This window comes from Lepisma saccharinum, chromosome 4 (assembly GCF_977018435.1).
Source record: "Lepisma saccharinum chromosome 4, izLepSacc3.1, whole genome shotgun sequence".
Taxonomy (NCBI): domain Eukaryota; kingdom Metazoa; phylum Arthropoda; class Insecta; order Zygentoma; family Lepismatidae; genus Lepisma; species Lepisma saccharinum.
In genome coordinates this window covers 7,770,061-7,789,160 of record NC_139232.1, presented here as the reverse complement: position 1 = coordinate 7,789,160, position 19,100 = coordinate 7,770,061, and the positions used below count along the sequence as shown (strand labels likewise).

At 36.0% G+C, this 19,100-nt stretch overlaps 1 protein-coding gene across 8 annotated transcripts in view; it reads left to right on the top strand.

Moving 5' to 3' along the window:
• Nucleotides 1–19,100, top strand: part of Pgant9 (polypeptide N-acetylgalactosaminyltransferase 9) — a 912,350-nt gene that overhangs the window by 878,130 nt on the left and 15,120 nt on the right. For 7 of the 8 annotated variants that reach the window (XM_083120278.1, XM_083120271.1, XM_083120272.1 and 4 more), the window contains 5 exons: nt 833–1,015; nt 1,539–1,724; nt 8,521–8,649; nt 11,043–11,153; nt 17,040–17,168. In XM_083120278.1, coding sequence (XP_082976404.1) covers nt 833–1,015; nt 1,539–1,724; nt 8,521–8,649; nt 11,043–11,153; nt 17,040–17,168 — 738 coding nt within the window. Of the gene's footprint in view, nt 1–832; nt 1,016–1,538; nt 1,725–8,520; nt 8,650–11,042; nt 11,154–12,375; nt 12,481–17,039; nt 17,169–19,100 lie in introns of all 8 variants that reach the window. The other variant, XM_083120277.1, reaches the window with a different exon arrangement.

The following is a 19,100-nucleotide window of genomic DNA, read 5'->3' as shown; positions in this document are numbered from 1 at the left end:
CAAGTGGCTTGGTGTGTTCTTTTGCCTCAGATGCAATATTTCAGTGAAGATCTCAGTTTTTCAGGGTTGAAATGCTGATACCTTAAATTTCTAGCATCACTGATATGCTCTCTAATTATTTTATCCAGTATGTTCATTTGGGTAACTAAGAACTTTATTTTATGAAACCTCTTACTAACAAGCTTTATGATCATTTAACACATACCTGAAATTTGGTCCTGAATTAGGCAACTAATTTGAATTGATAACTTATGGCTCAGCAGGCCCTTTGGCCCATGCAAGGGCACCCTTTTTTCGAATTTTCTTCTTTTCGGAAAAAATGTTTTGATATTCGAAAATCTTTAATATTCGAAAATCTTTATGTAATCACAAAACTATTGAGAATATCTAGACAATAACGAAAGCAAATGACACAAAAATTCACATGAATGATCTAGAAGGAATTCAAAACAGATGTATTTTTTCGGATTCTCTAATATTAAAGTGGTTTTTCGAAAAGAGAGGAAAATTTGAAAAAAACTTCCTTGGTGCAGGCTAAAGGTTCAGCCAAACCTTAAGTCAGGGATCATCTTGAAGAGTACTGTTTGTATCTTAAACTGAACAGTTAAGATTAAAGACCTTTTTATTGTTGTGGGATCAGTTTGTAAAATTGACCAAGTATCAGATATGTGTAGTACCTTTTAGTAAACTACAAGAATTTGATTGATTGAATTATATTTTTAAATGGGTAAAATTTACATTGCAACAATTGTGATGCAGTGATGTTTATATTCAAATACTAGAATATATATTCTCAATCTCAGCATTTTATGGTGTAATTTTTTTTTTCTAGTTCAATTGGCATGCAGTTCCTCAACGAGAAAGGAAAAGACACAAAAATTCAGCAGAGCCTGTCTGGAGTCCGACTATGGCAGGTGGTCTGTTTGCCATCGACAAAGCGTTTTTCGAAAGGTTGGGCACATACGACAGCGGATTTGATATTTGGGGTGGAGAAAACTTAGAATTGTCTTTTAAGGTATTTTCTCTTCATATTCTAAATAAAATTGTACTTCACTTTTACTCTGTTTCTTCTGTATTTTGTCTGAGTTAATGTTGAAAAATAACTTGAAATCTAAACAAGTAAATACACAATATATATTATGTTGAAGCAAGCACTAAACTATTTGCTTTATGGCAAAGATTCAACCCTACAGTACAGTAGCAGGGTAACACTACTTTTTTTTTTTTAGCAACAAGAATTGCAATAGTAAAATACTATTACAAGGTAAACTATGTTTTAAATTTTGATAAGCATTTATTGATATCATTTTTGTTAGTGTAGTCAATGTATTTGTATTTGTTTAAAGTAGAAATCAACTAGCAATGTGTACAAATAGTAAGTCAATTGTTCATGTTTAGACCACACCATAATATTTTATAACTTGTGAAATGTTTGCAGGATTGTATTTCATCATTATAATCTAGAGTAAAAGTACATTTGATATTGAATGTGCATATGGTAGAAGTTAAACTACAATTAAATGCAATTTTTCTTGCAGACGTGGATGTGTGGTGGCACTTTGGAGATAGTTCCTTGTTCTCATGTTGGGCATATATTTAGAAAACGATCACCATACAAGTGGAGGTCCGGTGTCAATGTATTAAAAAGGAATTCTGTTCGTCTGGCAGAAGTTTGGCTCGATGAATATGCAAAGTACTATTATCAGAGGATTGGAAATGATCTGGTGTGTATACTATTAGTGGTTGTTTTACTTTTATTTTTTCAGTAGTTTTTAATTTCCAATATTATAAATGCAAATGGAAGGATAGAAATATTTTATTGAATATTTGGCACTCTTGAAGCATGTGGCAAGAATTTGATGTAGCTAAGGTAAAATTGCATGAAGTAGTTATATGGTACTAAAATTTATGTTGTGTCCTGCCCTCAATCAATAATTTTACTTGATGTTCTACCATGCATTACTGAAAACAGGATAGAGCAGAACAAATGAGGTACCCAAAGGGTGTGTTCGAAAGGTCCAGAAATCAGACTTGAAGTACAGTCTTGTCAGAATAACGTCACCTGGTGCATTCGAAAGTGCCAATTAAATTAGCAATGAAGCCTGCACACGACATTCACTTCACTAGTTCACTTGGTTGAAACCACTGAAATTGAAAGTCTGCCAGATGTTTTTTTTGTAGTTCTTCTATTGTGTGGAAATGTGAGTAAAAGTTCCTCTGTACATAGCACCACGCCATGAAGGCGTATAGGGGGTGTGGGGGTAACGCCCCACACTTTCTTGATCCGGTCGTGAGTGGGGTTGATGTGATCAGCATCACGCCCCTGACCGCCTTTACCCCCCAGGGTTTCCCCCAGGTACCCATGTTATTCGACGCTGGGTGGGCGCCGGGGCCGCTTCCACCGTTAGAAAAGTTCCCGGATTTGAACCGGCCGGGGATCGAACCCGGGACCTTTAGTATGGTAGTCAGATTCGTTACCGACTGAGCCACCGCGGATAAGAACTTTTTTAAAATGCTATGGTGAAAAACAATGTGTTTGTATGAACAAGTGTTCTTGGGTTACCAGCCAGGTTAAGTCGATGTTGGCTTCTAATGTTTCGAGTGCATACATTGCTGTCATCATCAGGGAATATAGAAGTGGAGACCAATGTAGGGTTAAATATATGACTATTATGGGGCAGAGTTTGTACTCTTGTCTTCTTATTGGCTCGCTCTGGATCCTGCTGTTCTTATTGGCTGGAGCTTTGTTTTTATGGAGGAGTGAGTTCCAGGAGTTCCAGAGAGACACAGGGTTTTATTTGTTGACATCAAAATAATACCCAAATGTGCCGGTTACTGGGACCGACGAGTAAAAGAAGCCATAGCCATATCACGGGAAAGCACCAATCTCAACAGGGACATGGGACTCCAGTTCAGTCACGCTTGGAACTCTCTCCTCCATAAAAAGAAAGCTCCAGCCAATAAGAACACCAGGATCCAGAGCGAACCAATAAAATGAATCAAAACTCTGCTCCGTAATAGTCATATATTTAACCCTACACTGATCTCCATTTCTATATTTCCTGATGATGAGAGCAATGAATGCCCTCGAAACATTGGAAGCCAACATCGACTTAACCTGGCTGGTAACCCGAGAACACTTGTTCGAATCCAGTCGCCAGGAAAGCTACAATTCGTGATGTGTTTGTAGTTTTATCTACTGATCATATTAGGTGCTGCAGTCGAAGTGCAACTCTAAAGACTTTCGCTTCCAGTCCAAAGACTTCAGGACTGAACTGTGAGACCATTCTTGAATGATGTTTGCTTCACGTACGGTCTTGCACCTTTCAGATATGGCCTAAGAGAAGAGTTGTCTTAATATGGACAATAAAAACATAATGATAAAACTTGGTTGTGCTGAAAATTTATTTGGCAATTTGAACTCTTCAAAATACAAAACTGAAAGGTTAAAAAAGTGTGGTAGAAAGGCAACACACAATTAATGTTCAGGAAACGTGGCTAGTATAATTATTCTGAATACGTTTAAATGGCCAGCAAGAAGTGATTCAATATTTACTAGCAGGATGGGCGTCAACCAGTTGCAATTGTGTCAACCAGTTGCAATCCACTTTTAGAATGCATGTTTTGTATGTAATGAGAAGTCTCCTGCTCCTATACTTTTACTAGTTGGAAACACTGACTCCATGGCACACAATGATATGACGCCAGAGGTTCCAGGTTCAGATTCTGGTCTGGGCATGGGTATTTTTGTGAGTATCCCTTCAACATTTTGAGCATATCACTCACTCATCCTCATCATCACAATTATCCAAAAGTGCCTGTCAGAAAGCAACACGAAATAACAAAAATAACAATTAGAAAAGAAACCTAATTGGACACAAATGTTTGTATGTAGCCATATGAGATGAAGGGCCACAGTAGTCTAGTCGGTAGGACATCTGACTGCCATGTGGGAGACCCAGGTTCAATTCCCAGGATGGATGATCTAAGGTCGGAATTTTTCCGGCCTTATCCCTGCACAAAGTGGATCTGGGGCTCACCCAACCTCAAATCAACGAGTACCTGCAGGGTAAAGGTGGTCAGAGCATGGTGCTGATCACATCACCTCCAAAATGGCCAAGATCGCGAACGTGTGGCGCCCTACCCCACAAACCCTAAATGTGCCTTCATGGCACGGTGCTATATGTACTGAGAACTTTACCTTAAATGAGATGAGCACCCCAGAATGCCTTTTATCTGGATTGATTGGTCTTCACTATAAATGTCCTTCCACATATTACAATAACTGTTGAGACTGCATAGCGAATGAATAGTGTGGGTTTCTGATCTACCTTTATTTAGTCCCTTAGGGAAAACGTGAGCCATGGTGGTGGTTCAGTTGCTTGGGCACTCGAATACCATGCAGGAGACCCAGGTTCAGTTCCAAGGGTGACTGATCTCATGTGGGAATTTTTATGTCAATGTCCGTGAATAAAGTGGCTGTAGGGCTCATGAGGACCTATGGGGTCCTCATGTGGCCAGAGCACAATGTTATCACATTACCTCCTCCATGGCTGAGATCAAGAATGTGTGCCCCCTCATTCACACCCCTCGTGTGACTGCGTGACATGGTGCAGTATGCTGGCTCAGTGACAGAGCATATTAAATGGTCGACTTTCAATCTCACCACTGAAGATCTTGGGTTTGAATCCAGCCGGAGCATGGGTGTTCTTCCTGAGTGTCCCTTCATCAATGTCATCTAATCATCACTCAACCTCATTGTAGCAATTAGTTCACATGGGATAACTATGCCTTTATATTTTACATTAATTTTGATTTTTGTTATTTAGCATCGCTTTTCTGCCACTTTTGGATAATCGTGACAACGAGTATGAGTGATGATATGATGAAATTGATGAAGGGACACTCACAAAGCTATATACAGACTGTAATTCGAATCTAGGATCCCTGATGTGTTGTGCTAACCACTCCACTGTGGTTTTTACCGTAAAGAATGAGAAATGTAAAAAAAATACCCTTACTAACTCTTTGCAACTCTTTACAAATCATGTGGGATGGAACTTTAATAGTGGCACCTATTTATTTACAAGTGATACAAAATAGATGCAAGTTTCAAAGTTGTACTGTCCCTCAATGTGGTTACCAGCATTAGCATTGCCAGTGATGTGGAAGGCACAGGATACCTGTAGCAGCACCTGTAGAGTTGATAGTGTAAATGGAGCAGTCTACTGTCTACAGAATCTCTGGAACAGTTCTGTAAGGCAATGCTGTTTCCTCGCAAGACTCTTGCAGACCCTGATGACACTGTCATGCTGTACAAACTCTGGCACATTCTTTATCCAACTCCGCTGTTTTTGTTTCGAAAGCATGGTGTCATACATTAGATCACCAGCTAACACAAGACCCTGTTCTTCTCTTCACTGCCCAGTGACATGGGTAGGGAGAGTCCATTTGCTCTGAGGTAAGGTAGGTATGTACTCATGTGGGGTGTAAGCGTTATTTCCTTGTTCCGTTATATGGTGCCCCTACAGCTGTGTTGCCAATTTGAAAGTACCATTCCATGTATAACAAAAGAAGAATCAAATTTCCCCCCTTATTTTTTGTAAGGAGAGTGCATCTACTTTTTTTTTAACTCTAGAAATTATTTATTACATTTTATTTACTAATTTGTTGAAATATAAATGAAATATTTTTTGGGGGGAGAAAATATTCCTTTTTTAGTTGTTTTCAATTTTATTTATGAAAATTATTTTTCACGATACTTTTTCAATATCTTTTCTTGTATGTACGCATTTCTTGCATTGTATAATTATTTCTCTTGCAGTCTACGGTTATTACAAGCATAAAAACACAGTTTTAAACCCAAGAGAAGGTTTGTCAGCTCACGTCATTGAGAAGAAGCATATGATTACAAAGAGAAGCATTTTAAAAAGAGTGATGGTAAACATATCAGTTGGGCTGAAAAGTTCGTAGGCTGACTCATAGATGGCGTTACTAGAATTAAATCCATGTGATTTTTACTTAGTACTAACCTTCAAAAGATACGTGTATAAATTTCACAGCTGCCGGATAATTAGTTCGTGAGATATAGCATTGTGAGTGAAGCAGCTTTTGTTATTGTGAAAAAATGGATAGAAAAGAATTTCGTGTGTTAATAAAGCATTGCTTTTTGGCGAAAAAAAATACTGTTGAAGCCAAGGCTTGGCTTGATAAACATTATTCGGACTCTGCACCAGGAAAATCAACCGTTGAGAAGTGGTTTGCTAAATTTAAACGAGGCGAAATGAGCATCGAAGACGATGCACGCAGTGGACGCCCCAAAGAGGCTGTTACCGACGAAAACATCAAAAAAGTCCACAAAATAATTTTAAATGATCGTAAAGTGAAGTTGATCGAGATAGCTGAGACTTTAAAAATATCAAAGGAACGTGTTGGACATATTGTGCATGAATATTTGAACATGCGAAAGCTGTGTGCAAAATGGGTGCCGCGCGTGCTCACAATCGATCAAAAGCAACAACGTTTTGATGATTCGGAGCAATGTTTAGCGATATTCAACCGTAATAAACACAAATTTTTCCGTCGATATATTACAATGGATGAAACATGGCTCCATAACTACACTCCAGAGTCCAATCGACAGTCAGCCGAGTGGACTGCACGTGATGAACCGAATCCAAAGCATGGATAGATGCAACAGTCGGCTGGCAAGGTTATGGCATCAGTATTCTGGGATGCGCATGGTATTATATTCATCGATTACCTCAAAAAGGGCCAGACCATCAACAGCGATTATTACATAGCGTTGTTGGAGCGTTTAAAGGATGAAATCACGAAAAAACGGCCCCATTTGAAGAAGAAAAAAGTGCTGTTTCATCAAGACTATGCACCGTGTCACAAATCAATGAAAACGATGGCAAAATTATATGAATTAGGCTACGAATTGCTTCCCCATCCACCATATTCTCCAGATCTGGCCCCCAGTGACTTTTTCCTGTTTGCAGACCTTAAAAGAATGCTCGCTGGAAAGAAATTTAACACTGATGAAGAGGTAATCGCCGAAACTGAGGCCTATTTTGAGGCTAAAGAGAAATCGTACTATAAAAATGGCATCGAAAAATTGTATGACCACTATAATCGTTGTATCGCCCTCAAAGGGAACTATATTGAATAATAAAATCGAATTTTGTCAAAAAAATATTTTTTACTATGTTAGCCTACGAACTTTTCAGCCCAACTGTTACATTTGAATGTCTGGGAAGCTTCGTTCATTGCAGAACAACACTGGAATAAATTAAATAATAAAAATGGTAACATTGACCCACTATGGAGTTTTCTTTTTCACAAGTGGAGTTAGCCACCTTCTTTAAAATTTAATGTTATGGAAAACATCAAGAAACTCTTTGAAAGCAATGATGATTTTGAATTGCCTAATGATTTTTGTGATTCATAATTTGAAATAATAATAATAAATAAAAAAATGTAATCAATTTCTTTTTAATTGAAATAAAATTAAAACAGACAGCTTGTTTCAGTTAAGTTGTTATATTACAACAATGTAACATTGACAACATCCATTATATAACTGATTCTTTTTTGTTAAAAACTTTTTAACCAATGTTATAACTGTATCTTTAATCAAACTAAAAATAAATGTCTGATGAAGGGAGCGTGTGTTCTGAAACGTCACAATGAAAAACTGTGTTTTTATGCTTGTAATAACCGTAGACTACAAGAGAAATAACTTTTCAATATCCTCATCATGTTACAAACATTCGCATATTAAATTCTCCACGAGTTATATTAGATAGAATATTATGTATAGTGAAGGGTATACATTTTCTTTTTCGATGAAATGATCAAGAAACAAAATGCAAAAATAATCTTCAGAATGAATGCTTTTTTTTCTTTTCTTTTTTTTTTGTACACAGTCCAGGGAGGTAATAGCTCGACAATTCACACAGCAAATAAAAGACGAATTTTCACAATAAATAAAATGCAATAAATAGTTGTTAGAGTTAAGAAAAAAAGGAGAAAAAGCAGGCGCAACTGAATGGTAATCTGACCCAGATCATTTGGCACGTGAAACTGATACGTTACCACCATGCCACCGAGCCATTTGGGAGTCGTACATTATCCTTGCTTCATGAGATTCACTTGGAAAGTTTCGAAAATTTAAATTAAATTTTTCTAAGAGATGGCTTGCTAGTGCACGTTAGCATGTTGACATGTCAACACCTTTTGGGTACCCTACAACTACACGAAGTCTTGTCTCAAACTCAATTATCGAAACCTTGCCCTGCCTTGCCCTCTCCTTGTTGTATTATATATGGTGTAATGATATATGTAAAGAGGACATCATTTTTTATTTCATATGAATAGATTTTCTCTGGCTGTCGATCAGGTGATTTCTGGAAGGATTTCAAAGCTTTCAAGAGCTAACATTACTCTCATCTTCAGGGTAGAAGCTTAACTTCATTTTTCATTATTGTCTATACGGAATCTGTTTTTCTTTGGCAGGGAGATTTTGGCGATGTAAGCTCAAGGAAAGAATTGCGAAATAAACTTGGATGTAAAAACTTCAAGTGGTATCTGGATAATATTTACCCTGAATTGTTTATTCCTGGCGAGGCTGTTGCTTCTGGAGAGGTAAGATTGGCATTTTTGTTTCTTTTAGATATTTGTGTTAATAATATATTGTTTAATGACAGAGTGAATATCCACCTATTCATTTATATCATCATAATGCATCAAGAAAAATGCATTAGTTGGAGTGTTCAGTGCTTTTACACCTATATATGTTAATTTTTTATCTAGTTTGAGGCACTTAGTCTCCTAAATTTTGACATTTCTTAACTTCCGACCTTGAACACTTCTTAAAGTCAATTTTAGTATAGTTATATAAGTGCAAAACATGTTTTATCTTTTATTTCAGTTATGTCGTAAAGAATGGTTTTTGGATAATTAAGTGCATCTGTTCAGACTTTGTATGCATGTATTTATTACTCCCAAGTCTCCATGTAACCACTGGCAATTGAAATTGTTCAAGCAATTGTGTTTTTAACTGCAATTGCACTTCTTCAGTTGGAATATTCGGACACTCTCAGCAATTATCTTCTTCAACTACCATGGTTCACTATTTACTGAGAGCAGTAATTCATAATCTAACATCTCATACAGAAAATTACAAATTATTTACTTTTCTCCTTTATTAATGTATTCAAGAAGCTGACTGCAATAATTTCTGCCTTTAAATTGAAAGCCTGCCTATCTGGATACCTACTATGATAGAACAAGTATAAAAGAATCACACTTTTAAATTCATAAATCATAACAAAATGGCAGAGTTTTATACTAAATATTTATTATCTATTTACATAAATATATGAACAGGAAATTATCAGCAATTTTGTCAATACACTGATATGCCTGTATTGGCTACTATTAATAGATAGAGATTAATCTGATTCTTTCCTAAATTACAGATGATTCCTAAGAAAACATGGCAACAATGATGAAAATCTCATTTTTTATTTAAGTTTTGCATTGTCTATACCATAAGTATTATTAGGGTTATCCGGACATGAGTTCCAATGGCCAATTAATGAAAAAAAACTGCTTTATCGACATAAGTATGAATGTTTTAGGCCCTTAACTAGTGTTTGTGATTCATCTGCATTTATCAGATACAGTGACCAATGAAAATCTTCTATGTTTAGGTAAAGTTGCTGATAATTCCACAGTCTGAAGCCATATGTTTTCATATCTATCTACCTATTTACATTTTATAACTCCTGTCAGGAAAATAATTACAATTTCTGATCCTTGCTTAATATTTCAGTTAATTTAGCGTACTTTGCCTGTAATAAAGACTTCATTAACGTCTCATTATCTCTTCTCTTTATAACATTAACTTTTGTTAAAGTTCTGTTATATAATCAAATTCAAAATTCTTACTTCCTCGTGGAAGTCATACTTTCAGTGTTACACCTCATATATAACTTGTTATGTTCATTTATTTGTTTATTTTTTGTAGTAGAACTACGTGCATATTTCATTACAAAGATATTATTCAGATCTTCAAATGCTGTTTTTGCATTGACAAATATCTTTGTTTTTCTGTAAGTAATTTGCCATATTATAGTATGGCATAACTGGTAGTAGTAAATGGGTAGGAATAATGTTTCTTGATCCTTATAAATGTAAAAGTTCTTGAATTTTTACCTTATTTGTTGAGTGTTGATGTACTTTAACTTCATCATATAATTACATGCATGTATGGGCTTTTATTATGGAAAACTTTATTGCCCTCCTTTCTTAAGAAAATGTTTGTGATATTTTTGGGGGAAATTGTCTCATGAAGACTCAACACTGAGTAACTGAGACTGATATTAAATTTACCAATTTCAACAACAGATATTCTACAAATCTGATATTTCTTAAAGAACCTGAATGAATGAATGTAACCAGGTCACTGCAATAGTATTTATATTAATTAAAAAATTACGCAATGACAAAAACTTACACAAAATTAAAGGCTATTTGTAGACAGATCTGGTCGGTAATGATGTTGACAATCTTACTGATATGCCAAAATACCAGTAGAATAATGATCTCTCTCTAACAACAACTACTATTACTACCACCACTACTACTACTTCTAATACAACAAACACACACGCACACACACACACACACACATATAAATCAAGAAATAAGCTAAAATATAAAGTCATATGTATTCATTACTAAATAATATCACAAATATAATTAATTCTTTGTGTATTTTAAATTTCATATTGAAAACAAAATAAGCATCAGTTACACTAAAATAGTCTTGTAAGCTGAGAGATTTGTTTTATTAATAAAGGTAATGATAATGATAATCTACTTATTTGTGCTATATATATCATAAATTCAAATGTGCTGCAAAATAAAAGCCACTCACCACTTGAAGATAATTTTTCATATTTCTGAGAGGAGGGAAATACAAGCTGTTTTTTGTATCGTTTTTTACATTGATCAATTCTTTACAAATGTAGGTCCGTAACTTGGGTCTAGGTGGCAAAACTTGTCTGGACTCCCCAGCACGACGAGCTAATTTACACAAACCTGTTCAACTATACCCTTGTCATAGGCAAGGAGGCAATCAGGTTGGTGCCTTTGTATTGTCCACAGCCTCAAGAAACCATATAGGGTACTTTATTGGTGTTCAAATTTTTAGCACAAATTTCATAGGTTGCTCTGTCCAAATCTTTATTGATTTGTACAAATTCGTCGCTAGTATTATATTGTAAAATTTCGTGAATATGTACTGTGCTCCACTGTTTGAATATTCTGAAGAGACTTTATTACAGTATGAAGCTTCTTTCTAGAGTTGTTGCCAAAGTACTGAAACATTTGGTTTTCTTTTCACTTTGATTTGATTTATTTTTTCTGACACTTTTGTCTAATTGTGAAGATGAGGATGAGTGATGACATGATGAATTTTATGAAGGGACACTCACAAAGAATACCTATGCCCAGGTTGGGATTCGAACTCCGGACCCCTGGCATTGTAGCACATTCAGTTGCTTACATGTTAAAAACGTAATAAATTTATAATTAAAAAGCATTATATTGCTGTACTATAGGTGACTGGGTATGTGTTTATGAACTTACATGTACATCTACTGGTAGTGGGTGCACATGCACACACAGTCATATGTACCCACGGAGCAACATAATCCCTCACTGTGGCCATGTCGTCTAAGGCGTCAGGCTTTGGTCTCAGGCTACGAGATGCGTTGTGGCTTGAGTCTCGAGTAAGAAGCGTAACAACTTTTGTCCTCGTCCAGTATATGGGACCAGTGGCCACTCACCATCATGAGGAAATTTGGGAACTACGAATGAGTAGCATAACCCAGCCATGGAAACCTATAACAATGACAGGGCATTCATCGTAATGACCACATGTCACCCCATAACTGGTTCGGTTATCACCCACCTCTGCTGAGGCATTTGGGTGTGAGTTGGTAGGTAGACCCTGCCTCTCAAGGGCTGTTGCACCATGGGTTATTAGTGGAGCAACATCAGGAGTTTTAATTGTAATTTTATTACTTTTTTTACTGTGGGGTACCCCTCCAACATTCAGTATGTAAGGTGCCATTCAAAGCACCTTCATAAAGAAAATTATGGTTTTCAAAACTTTACCAACCATCAGAATAAGAAGTGTCAGACTGTAAGTGCCTCTTTAATCCTTTTCAGTGTTACAATGTGTAAATCTGCAAGAATGTGACAATGCAACCTTTGAAATCTTGAGCTTTCCCCTGTGTAGAGCATATTCTTTGTCGTCATTTGTTGTAGCATTGTGTTTTGCTTTTGTGTCATACTTAGATCCGAAATGATTGGTCGAGACAATGTGTTGATTCTGCATGCAAACCGGAAGATCTCCACAAACCAGTTGGATTGTGGCCTTGCCATAAACAAGGTGGCAATCAGGTAAGTATGTGTTGTTTGGTTGTGAGAAGCACGTGGAAGACAGCACTCAGTTTAATTTTCCTACCTTGGAGCTCACGTAGATTTCCCCACCTTTTCTTTTGCAGCTGGCATGCACTTGGTGTGGTCTTGTTTCCATGTTACTTTTGTTTTGTGCCTTCATTGATATTTTTTTCAGGCATGTTAGGTAGTGGTTTGAAAATTTGTGTGAAATGCATGAAAAATGACACGTTTTAATGCCTTTATGTAGTGTAGTATTTTTTTCTAATGTCAGTTGAAGCACTTGTTTGGCTTAGTTTTTTTTTATGCTAACAGAAAATATAGGTATGAAAATTGTGCTGACATGTGCATGTCCAATTTTTTTTTATTTGTTTGTAAATATTCACACACAGGAAAAGTCAAGTTTATATTTGTTCCTTCAGCATTGTTGCATACCATTGATTATGTCTATTTGAGGGTTAATAACCAACGATACACTAAATCTTTCTGTTATTGAGAAAGTAGCATGATAGTTTTCACAAAAATAAAATCAAGAATATTCATAAAAATGTAATGCCCAAAATTGCTAAGAAATCATGAAATTAGCCAATATTGAAAGAATATCAAATTAAGTATTCTTACAAAATCATTCTTTAACTGATCATAATGAATATTAAAGTCTTCTTCTTCCTTTTATGTATACAATTTGCAAGAGAATATAGAAGGATGACTCTTGTCATTGACTTGTGCATGAAATTGCTTGGAATCAAACCTACTGTATTGTCAAATTGTAGCTTGGCTGGAACCTTCAAGGTAGTTACTTCTAAACTTACGAGCCTCAGTGTTTCGGTCAGTATGGCATGTGACTGCCATGTGGGACACCCAGGCTTGGGAAATTAAGTTCGGAATTGTTCCAAACTTCTCGCTGCACAAAGTGGCTCTGGACTTGGCCCAGCCTGGAAACCCTGGAGGGGAAAGAAAGCTTCAAAACAGGGCTGGTCACATCACATCCTGAGATCGTTAAAGGGTGGGCAGGTCCTTAGCTAGCTACGGGCCTGTGGGTGGGGCTTTACCTCCACATTCCCCTTTGTGCTCTCATAGCATGGTGCAGTGGGATTGAGGAACTTTACCTTTACCTAATGCCAAACTTAGATCACTCAGTAACATTAATTTTTCACATTCTCTCTTCAAGAGTTTTAACACATGTGCGGCTATCAAGTTTAAATTTTTTTTATGAAGTCATTGAAATAAGGATTGAGTGAAATTTTTCATAAATATCCTATCAAATCCATACTCCCACAACTTGTTTGTCACACATTTTCCTAGAATGCCATTTATATATCAACTATAAATTCAGTAGGTACTCACTCGTTACTAAATGATGTATTTTCAGCATCATCTTCCAGAAACCTAACATTTCAATGAAGAGACAGAAACATTATAAAATTTGTGGTGTAATGGATACTTAATACATATTCCTCTTTCTTGAAGATAACAGTGGACAAACCATTCATCCTGTTCTGATGATCTATTTTGCCACTGTAATTGCCTTTCACTAGTAAGTGATCTTCAGATAGTAATTATCTCATTATCAAAGCTATATTTAGCATTATAGCCAGTCCTTTTTAAGTGAGAATGCACAATGATGCATCATAATGACACCCTTTTTTACATGGAAAATAAAAGGCAGATATTGTTCCTATTGTATTTTTGTATTCTTATTATTTACATCACTTTTTTGCCTCTCTAGACTGGTATCAATGGGTATGATAATTTCAGAAAGAAACACGCATGCCAACACCAGAACTCAAGCATAGAACCATTGGTGAGGAGATCTTGAGTCCAATACTCAGTGTGTTCTACCACCAAGTTTGTGTTAAAGAAAGAAATATACGAGGGTTATTTTTTAAGTAAGGTCAATTTTGCAATAAAAATGACAAAGTAAGTAAATTTTTTTTTTTTTTTTTTTTTTAAAAACACATTTATTTTCTGAATTTACATACAATTCTCTATTTTTCTACATAATTTCCTTGCCGGTTTAAACATTATCGTAATGAACTACGAGTTTTTGGATACCCTCCTCATAGATCTCTGCCGCCTGTGATGATTGCCAGTTACTCACAGTAGCTTTCACTTCTTCATCGGTGTCTAAACGCTTGCCGCCCAGGAAGGTCTTCAGATGGCAGAAGAGGTGGTAGTCTCTAAGCACAAGGTCTGTTTGTGAATACTGTTTGAAATTGCACGTGCGCGTGCAGGCTTCAGGCTTTCTTTGAGCAGCATCCGACGCCATTTGCATTCACGGCATCAGTCTGTATGCTTCATTAAAATGTTTAAGAAAATCAAAATCAATGAACTCAGCTTCCTACTGTGAGACCCTAAGAAAACTTCGTCGAGCAATCCAGAACAAACGGCATGGAATGCTGTCAGCCGGTGTCATACTGATTCATGACAATGCAAGGCCACATGCTGTGGCTCAAACTCAGATCTGATCATACCTTACTTAAAAAAAAACCCTCGTTCATGAATATATGTGAACATATGATGATGTGTGAATATATTGCAGAATTTTTCTCCTGAGATTTTGGCCAGTGTATGGGATCAGTGACCACACACCGTTCAGCCATTAACTTTGTATCAATATCATATCTGTCACAATGGGAACTAAATTTTAAAGTGTACCGGAACCTTTCTTCCCAGAAAAAAAAGTTCAGGTTATAGTCATCAAACATCACAGATATGCCTCAAACAAGTTACATACTTTTCTGTTGGATTTTCAGTATAAAAAGAATTTGCATCATCAATAGCCATAGGTTCTACTAGTTACTCTTGTCTGTGTCTAGGTTTTTGTTAAAAGCTCATAAACACCCATATAATGGTACTTACTTCCGCTGTGGCTGAGATCTAGTACATGAGAGAGGCCCATCTCTACATGTCCGCATCATACAATACGATGCACAGCGGACAGCTTTAATTTATTTTTAATTGACTGTTATATAACAGTTTGTGTTCAGGCTTCGGGCTTGGGCTATGGGATGCACTTCGGTTCGAGCCTCCTGGGTGGGGGGAGCTGCAAATAAGTAATGTAACCCAGTCATAGAAACCTACAATGATGGCTGGGAGTTCATCGTGTTGGATTATCTCCCACCTCACATGAGGCTTGTGGGAGTCTGTCGGTAGATGGCCCTGACCCTCACAGGCTGTTGCTCCACGAGTTATCATCACCAGTCAATGGTTCAAGCCATTCTCCATTTCTTGCAATTACATTATTACATTTGGCTGTGTAGCTATTGATACAGGTTTGCTAATCTTACAGTAACTCATCAAATGCTTTGTATTTTTTGTTTGCAAATCATAATTACAGTATAATTCTTGTATGTAACAAAGCTGAATGGACAAGAAATCAATAAGTTGCAACATCAAAGTTGTTAAAAAGTAGGTACCTTCCTATATGCACACATTATTTCTGTACATAATAAGGTTGCATATATTGGAATTCTGTTTTATTATCTGAATCAAATTCCTAGTGTTTTCTTCAATGTTTTCAACATAAAATGTCTCCTTTCGTATTGGACATGCATGCTGTTAGTGATTTGCTTTAGCTACTGTTTTAACTAAAGAGAGGCCTTACTGGCTAGTGTATAAGTAATGTGTTGATTAGTTTTTATTCTTAGTTAATGTGTGAACATTTTCTAATATGCACAAATAGCCACATTAATAACATGGTAGTAAATGTACTGTCATGAGAAAGATAGCGTTGTGGAATTATTGAACAGCACACTCAAATTTCTACACCTTATACCCATTTTCTGAAAGACAACCTGGGATGAATTGTTCCTTTTCTTATTTTTTATTTTTTACTGTTTGAGGTAAAAATTGTAGAAATTGTAGCATTTGTTTTAATGATTCCATAACAAAAGATTATTTATTGTGACTACAAAATATTCAGTATGCTCCATTAGTTTCACATTTTTTTTAGTAACTAATTTGTCCAAGTGCCATTCATATACCAAACACTTACAGCACTTAGTTCATATTTCAAATCTTAGACCACGTAATCACTGCTTCTTTAGTCACAAATCACTTTCTTTAAAGTGTGCTTTTGGTGGAGGATTATTCTTGATTGTACATTAGACAAGATGCAAATCATTTTCAAATTTGCTTAGATTTAAAATCTTTTAAATTGTGCATTTTTCTATTTCCTTGAACTGTTATGTATTCAGAAACAGCAAATGAGTTTTAAAAAGGAGTAAAGAAGAAATGTGGTTCAGAAGTATAAGATTCAGATTTCAAGCCACATGTTTTGGGCATTAATAAACATTGCAACTTATTTTATAATCTCTTGTATTTTGTGAATGAATATTTCAGCACACATTTACTTTCTCAATAACTGTATGTTCTGAATTTTTATTATTCTCTTACAATTTGCTTTGAAATTTAACGACTTTTGTAAATTGTAAATTTTTTTGCTACAGATTGACACTGTGCTTATATGTATATCTGAAATTTAATTTGTAAGAGTTTGTCAATGATTAATTCTTCTATAATAATTACTTACTACTTAATAATTACTTCTTTTCCTATAGTACTGGATGCTTAGTAAAATTGGAGAAATCAGGAGAGATGAAGCATGTTTGGATTATGCTGGCCATGATGTTATATTGTATCCTTGCCATGGGTCCAAAGGAAACCAATACTGGGAATATCATGATGATGTAATGTATAATTTTGTATATTGTTCTACTTAGTTTACTAACTTCTGCTAGGTGCTTAAAATTTAATCAGTTTGGTAATAATTGCAGATGTTTTTTTCTGGTTTCATTATACAGGGTGAGTCACAAATATGGTTACACGTTTGAAGTACATGTAGTGTGTTACTGTACAACGTAGAGGGAAATGGTGAATGGTATATTAAACTTGAAACTTCATTTTATCATTTAAGATAAGAGCCACGTACCCGAACTTACGTCATTAACCAAGATGGTACTGGACATGCAGCAGCAAGTTGCAGTGTGGAGAAATTGCATACCAGTATAATCGTGAGAACCTGTGCATGACAATGGATTTAAACTACAGTACTTCCGGGCCAGGAACCGGCACAGAGACAGTCTTTATGGCATTTACCCTCTGTTGCCGCATTTACCTACGAAGGAACTCGCGGTCAAACAGCCAATTATGCCCACTGCTTTGGCAAGAAGTGACAACGTTAAAATTCCCCCTCCCCAAAGCAGCCATTAGGGAAATGCCATTTTTTCAAATAACAGTTCTGTGCTGAGATTGCACACTGGTTAGTACGGAAACTCCACTGTAAACAACAGTTTGATGGAAACAGTCATTTCCACCACTTTCCCACAGTTGACAGCAACAATGTTACGTTAAAATCACATTTCGCCAGTCTCGATGGCCTCACCATCATTCTGGTATGCATTTGCATATCCTACAACTCTAACTTGCTGCTGCATGTTCAGCACCATCTTGGCTAGTGATGTAAGCTCGGGTGCATGACTCTTATGAAACGATAAAATGAAGTTTCAAGTTTAATGTACCATTCACCATTTCCCTCTACATTGTACAGTAACACTACATTTACTTCAAATGTGTAGCCATATTTCTGACTCACCCTGTACACAAGATGTTCCAAAATGATTGTTGCAACTTTTACCTACAATATAACAGAGCAAGATATGATTATTTTTTCCCCCTCCATATTGAACAGCAATTGTAAAGTTTGTTGTGGTGCAAGTAGAGCTCCACATGAGCACATTTGGTTGCGTGAATAATTTGGAGACTATATTAGACATCCTACCATATTCTCTCCAGCATGACCTTAGGAACTGTTGTGATGGCAAATGTAATTATGTGCTTCACCTCAGAGTCAACCCTAGGGAGGGGCAACTTGGGCATTTGCCCAAAGCCCCATGCTTCAGGGGCCTTGCGTCAGATAAACATTAGTATTTGTGTACAGTTTATAGGACTATAACATTTTGGGAGAACACATGCTCCCTTCATTAGACATTTATTCTTAGTTTGATTAATGTTACAGTTATAGGATGCTGGTGCTTTCAATTAAGCAACTTATCTGATTTTTCTTCACTTTACAGATTGTTTTGGCACTATGAAAATTATCCAGATTTAGTGAAATCGTATTTTAGACAAAGCACTACATAAAAATCTTGTTCGATAATTTTCAATCAAAAATAGATGCACTAATTATTTTATTATAGAATGAAATCATGAGGTGAAAGTAGTGTTTTATATGAAATAATGCAAATTCACTGCAGCATCAAAATTCAATGAATAAGTAAATAGAAGGAATTATGATGGAATTTGATTAAAAATTGCCACTTTGATAGGTAAAATAATAGTTTGATATTGAAAACATCCAGCTTTGTAATTAAATACACTCCTCGCAAAAAGTTTGGAATATTGTTATATTACGCAATAGGTGATAGGCAAGTCCTTGGAATTCAGCACCACATGGTATCTGTCTGCTGTATGTTTGCAGACATATACCATTGTGCATATCACATATTTCCTAATATATCAATATTGCAAATATTTTGTGCCTAATGTAAAAATATTCCAAACTTTCTGTGAGGAGTGTATAATGAACATTGCACCAGTGGCACATTGGAAATTAACAAAAC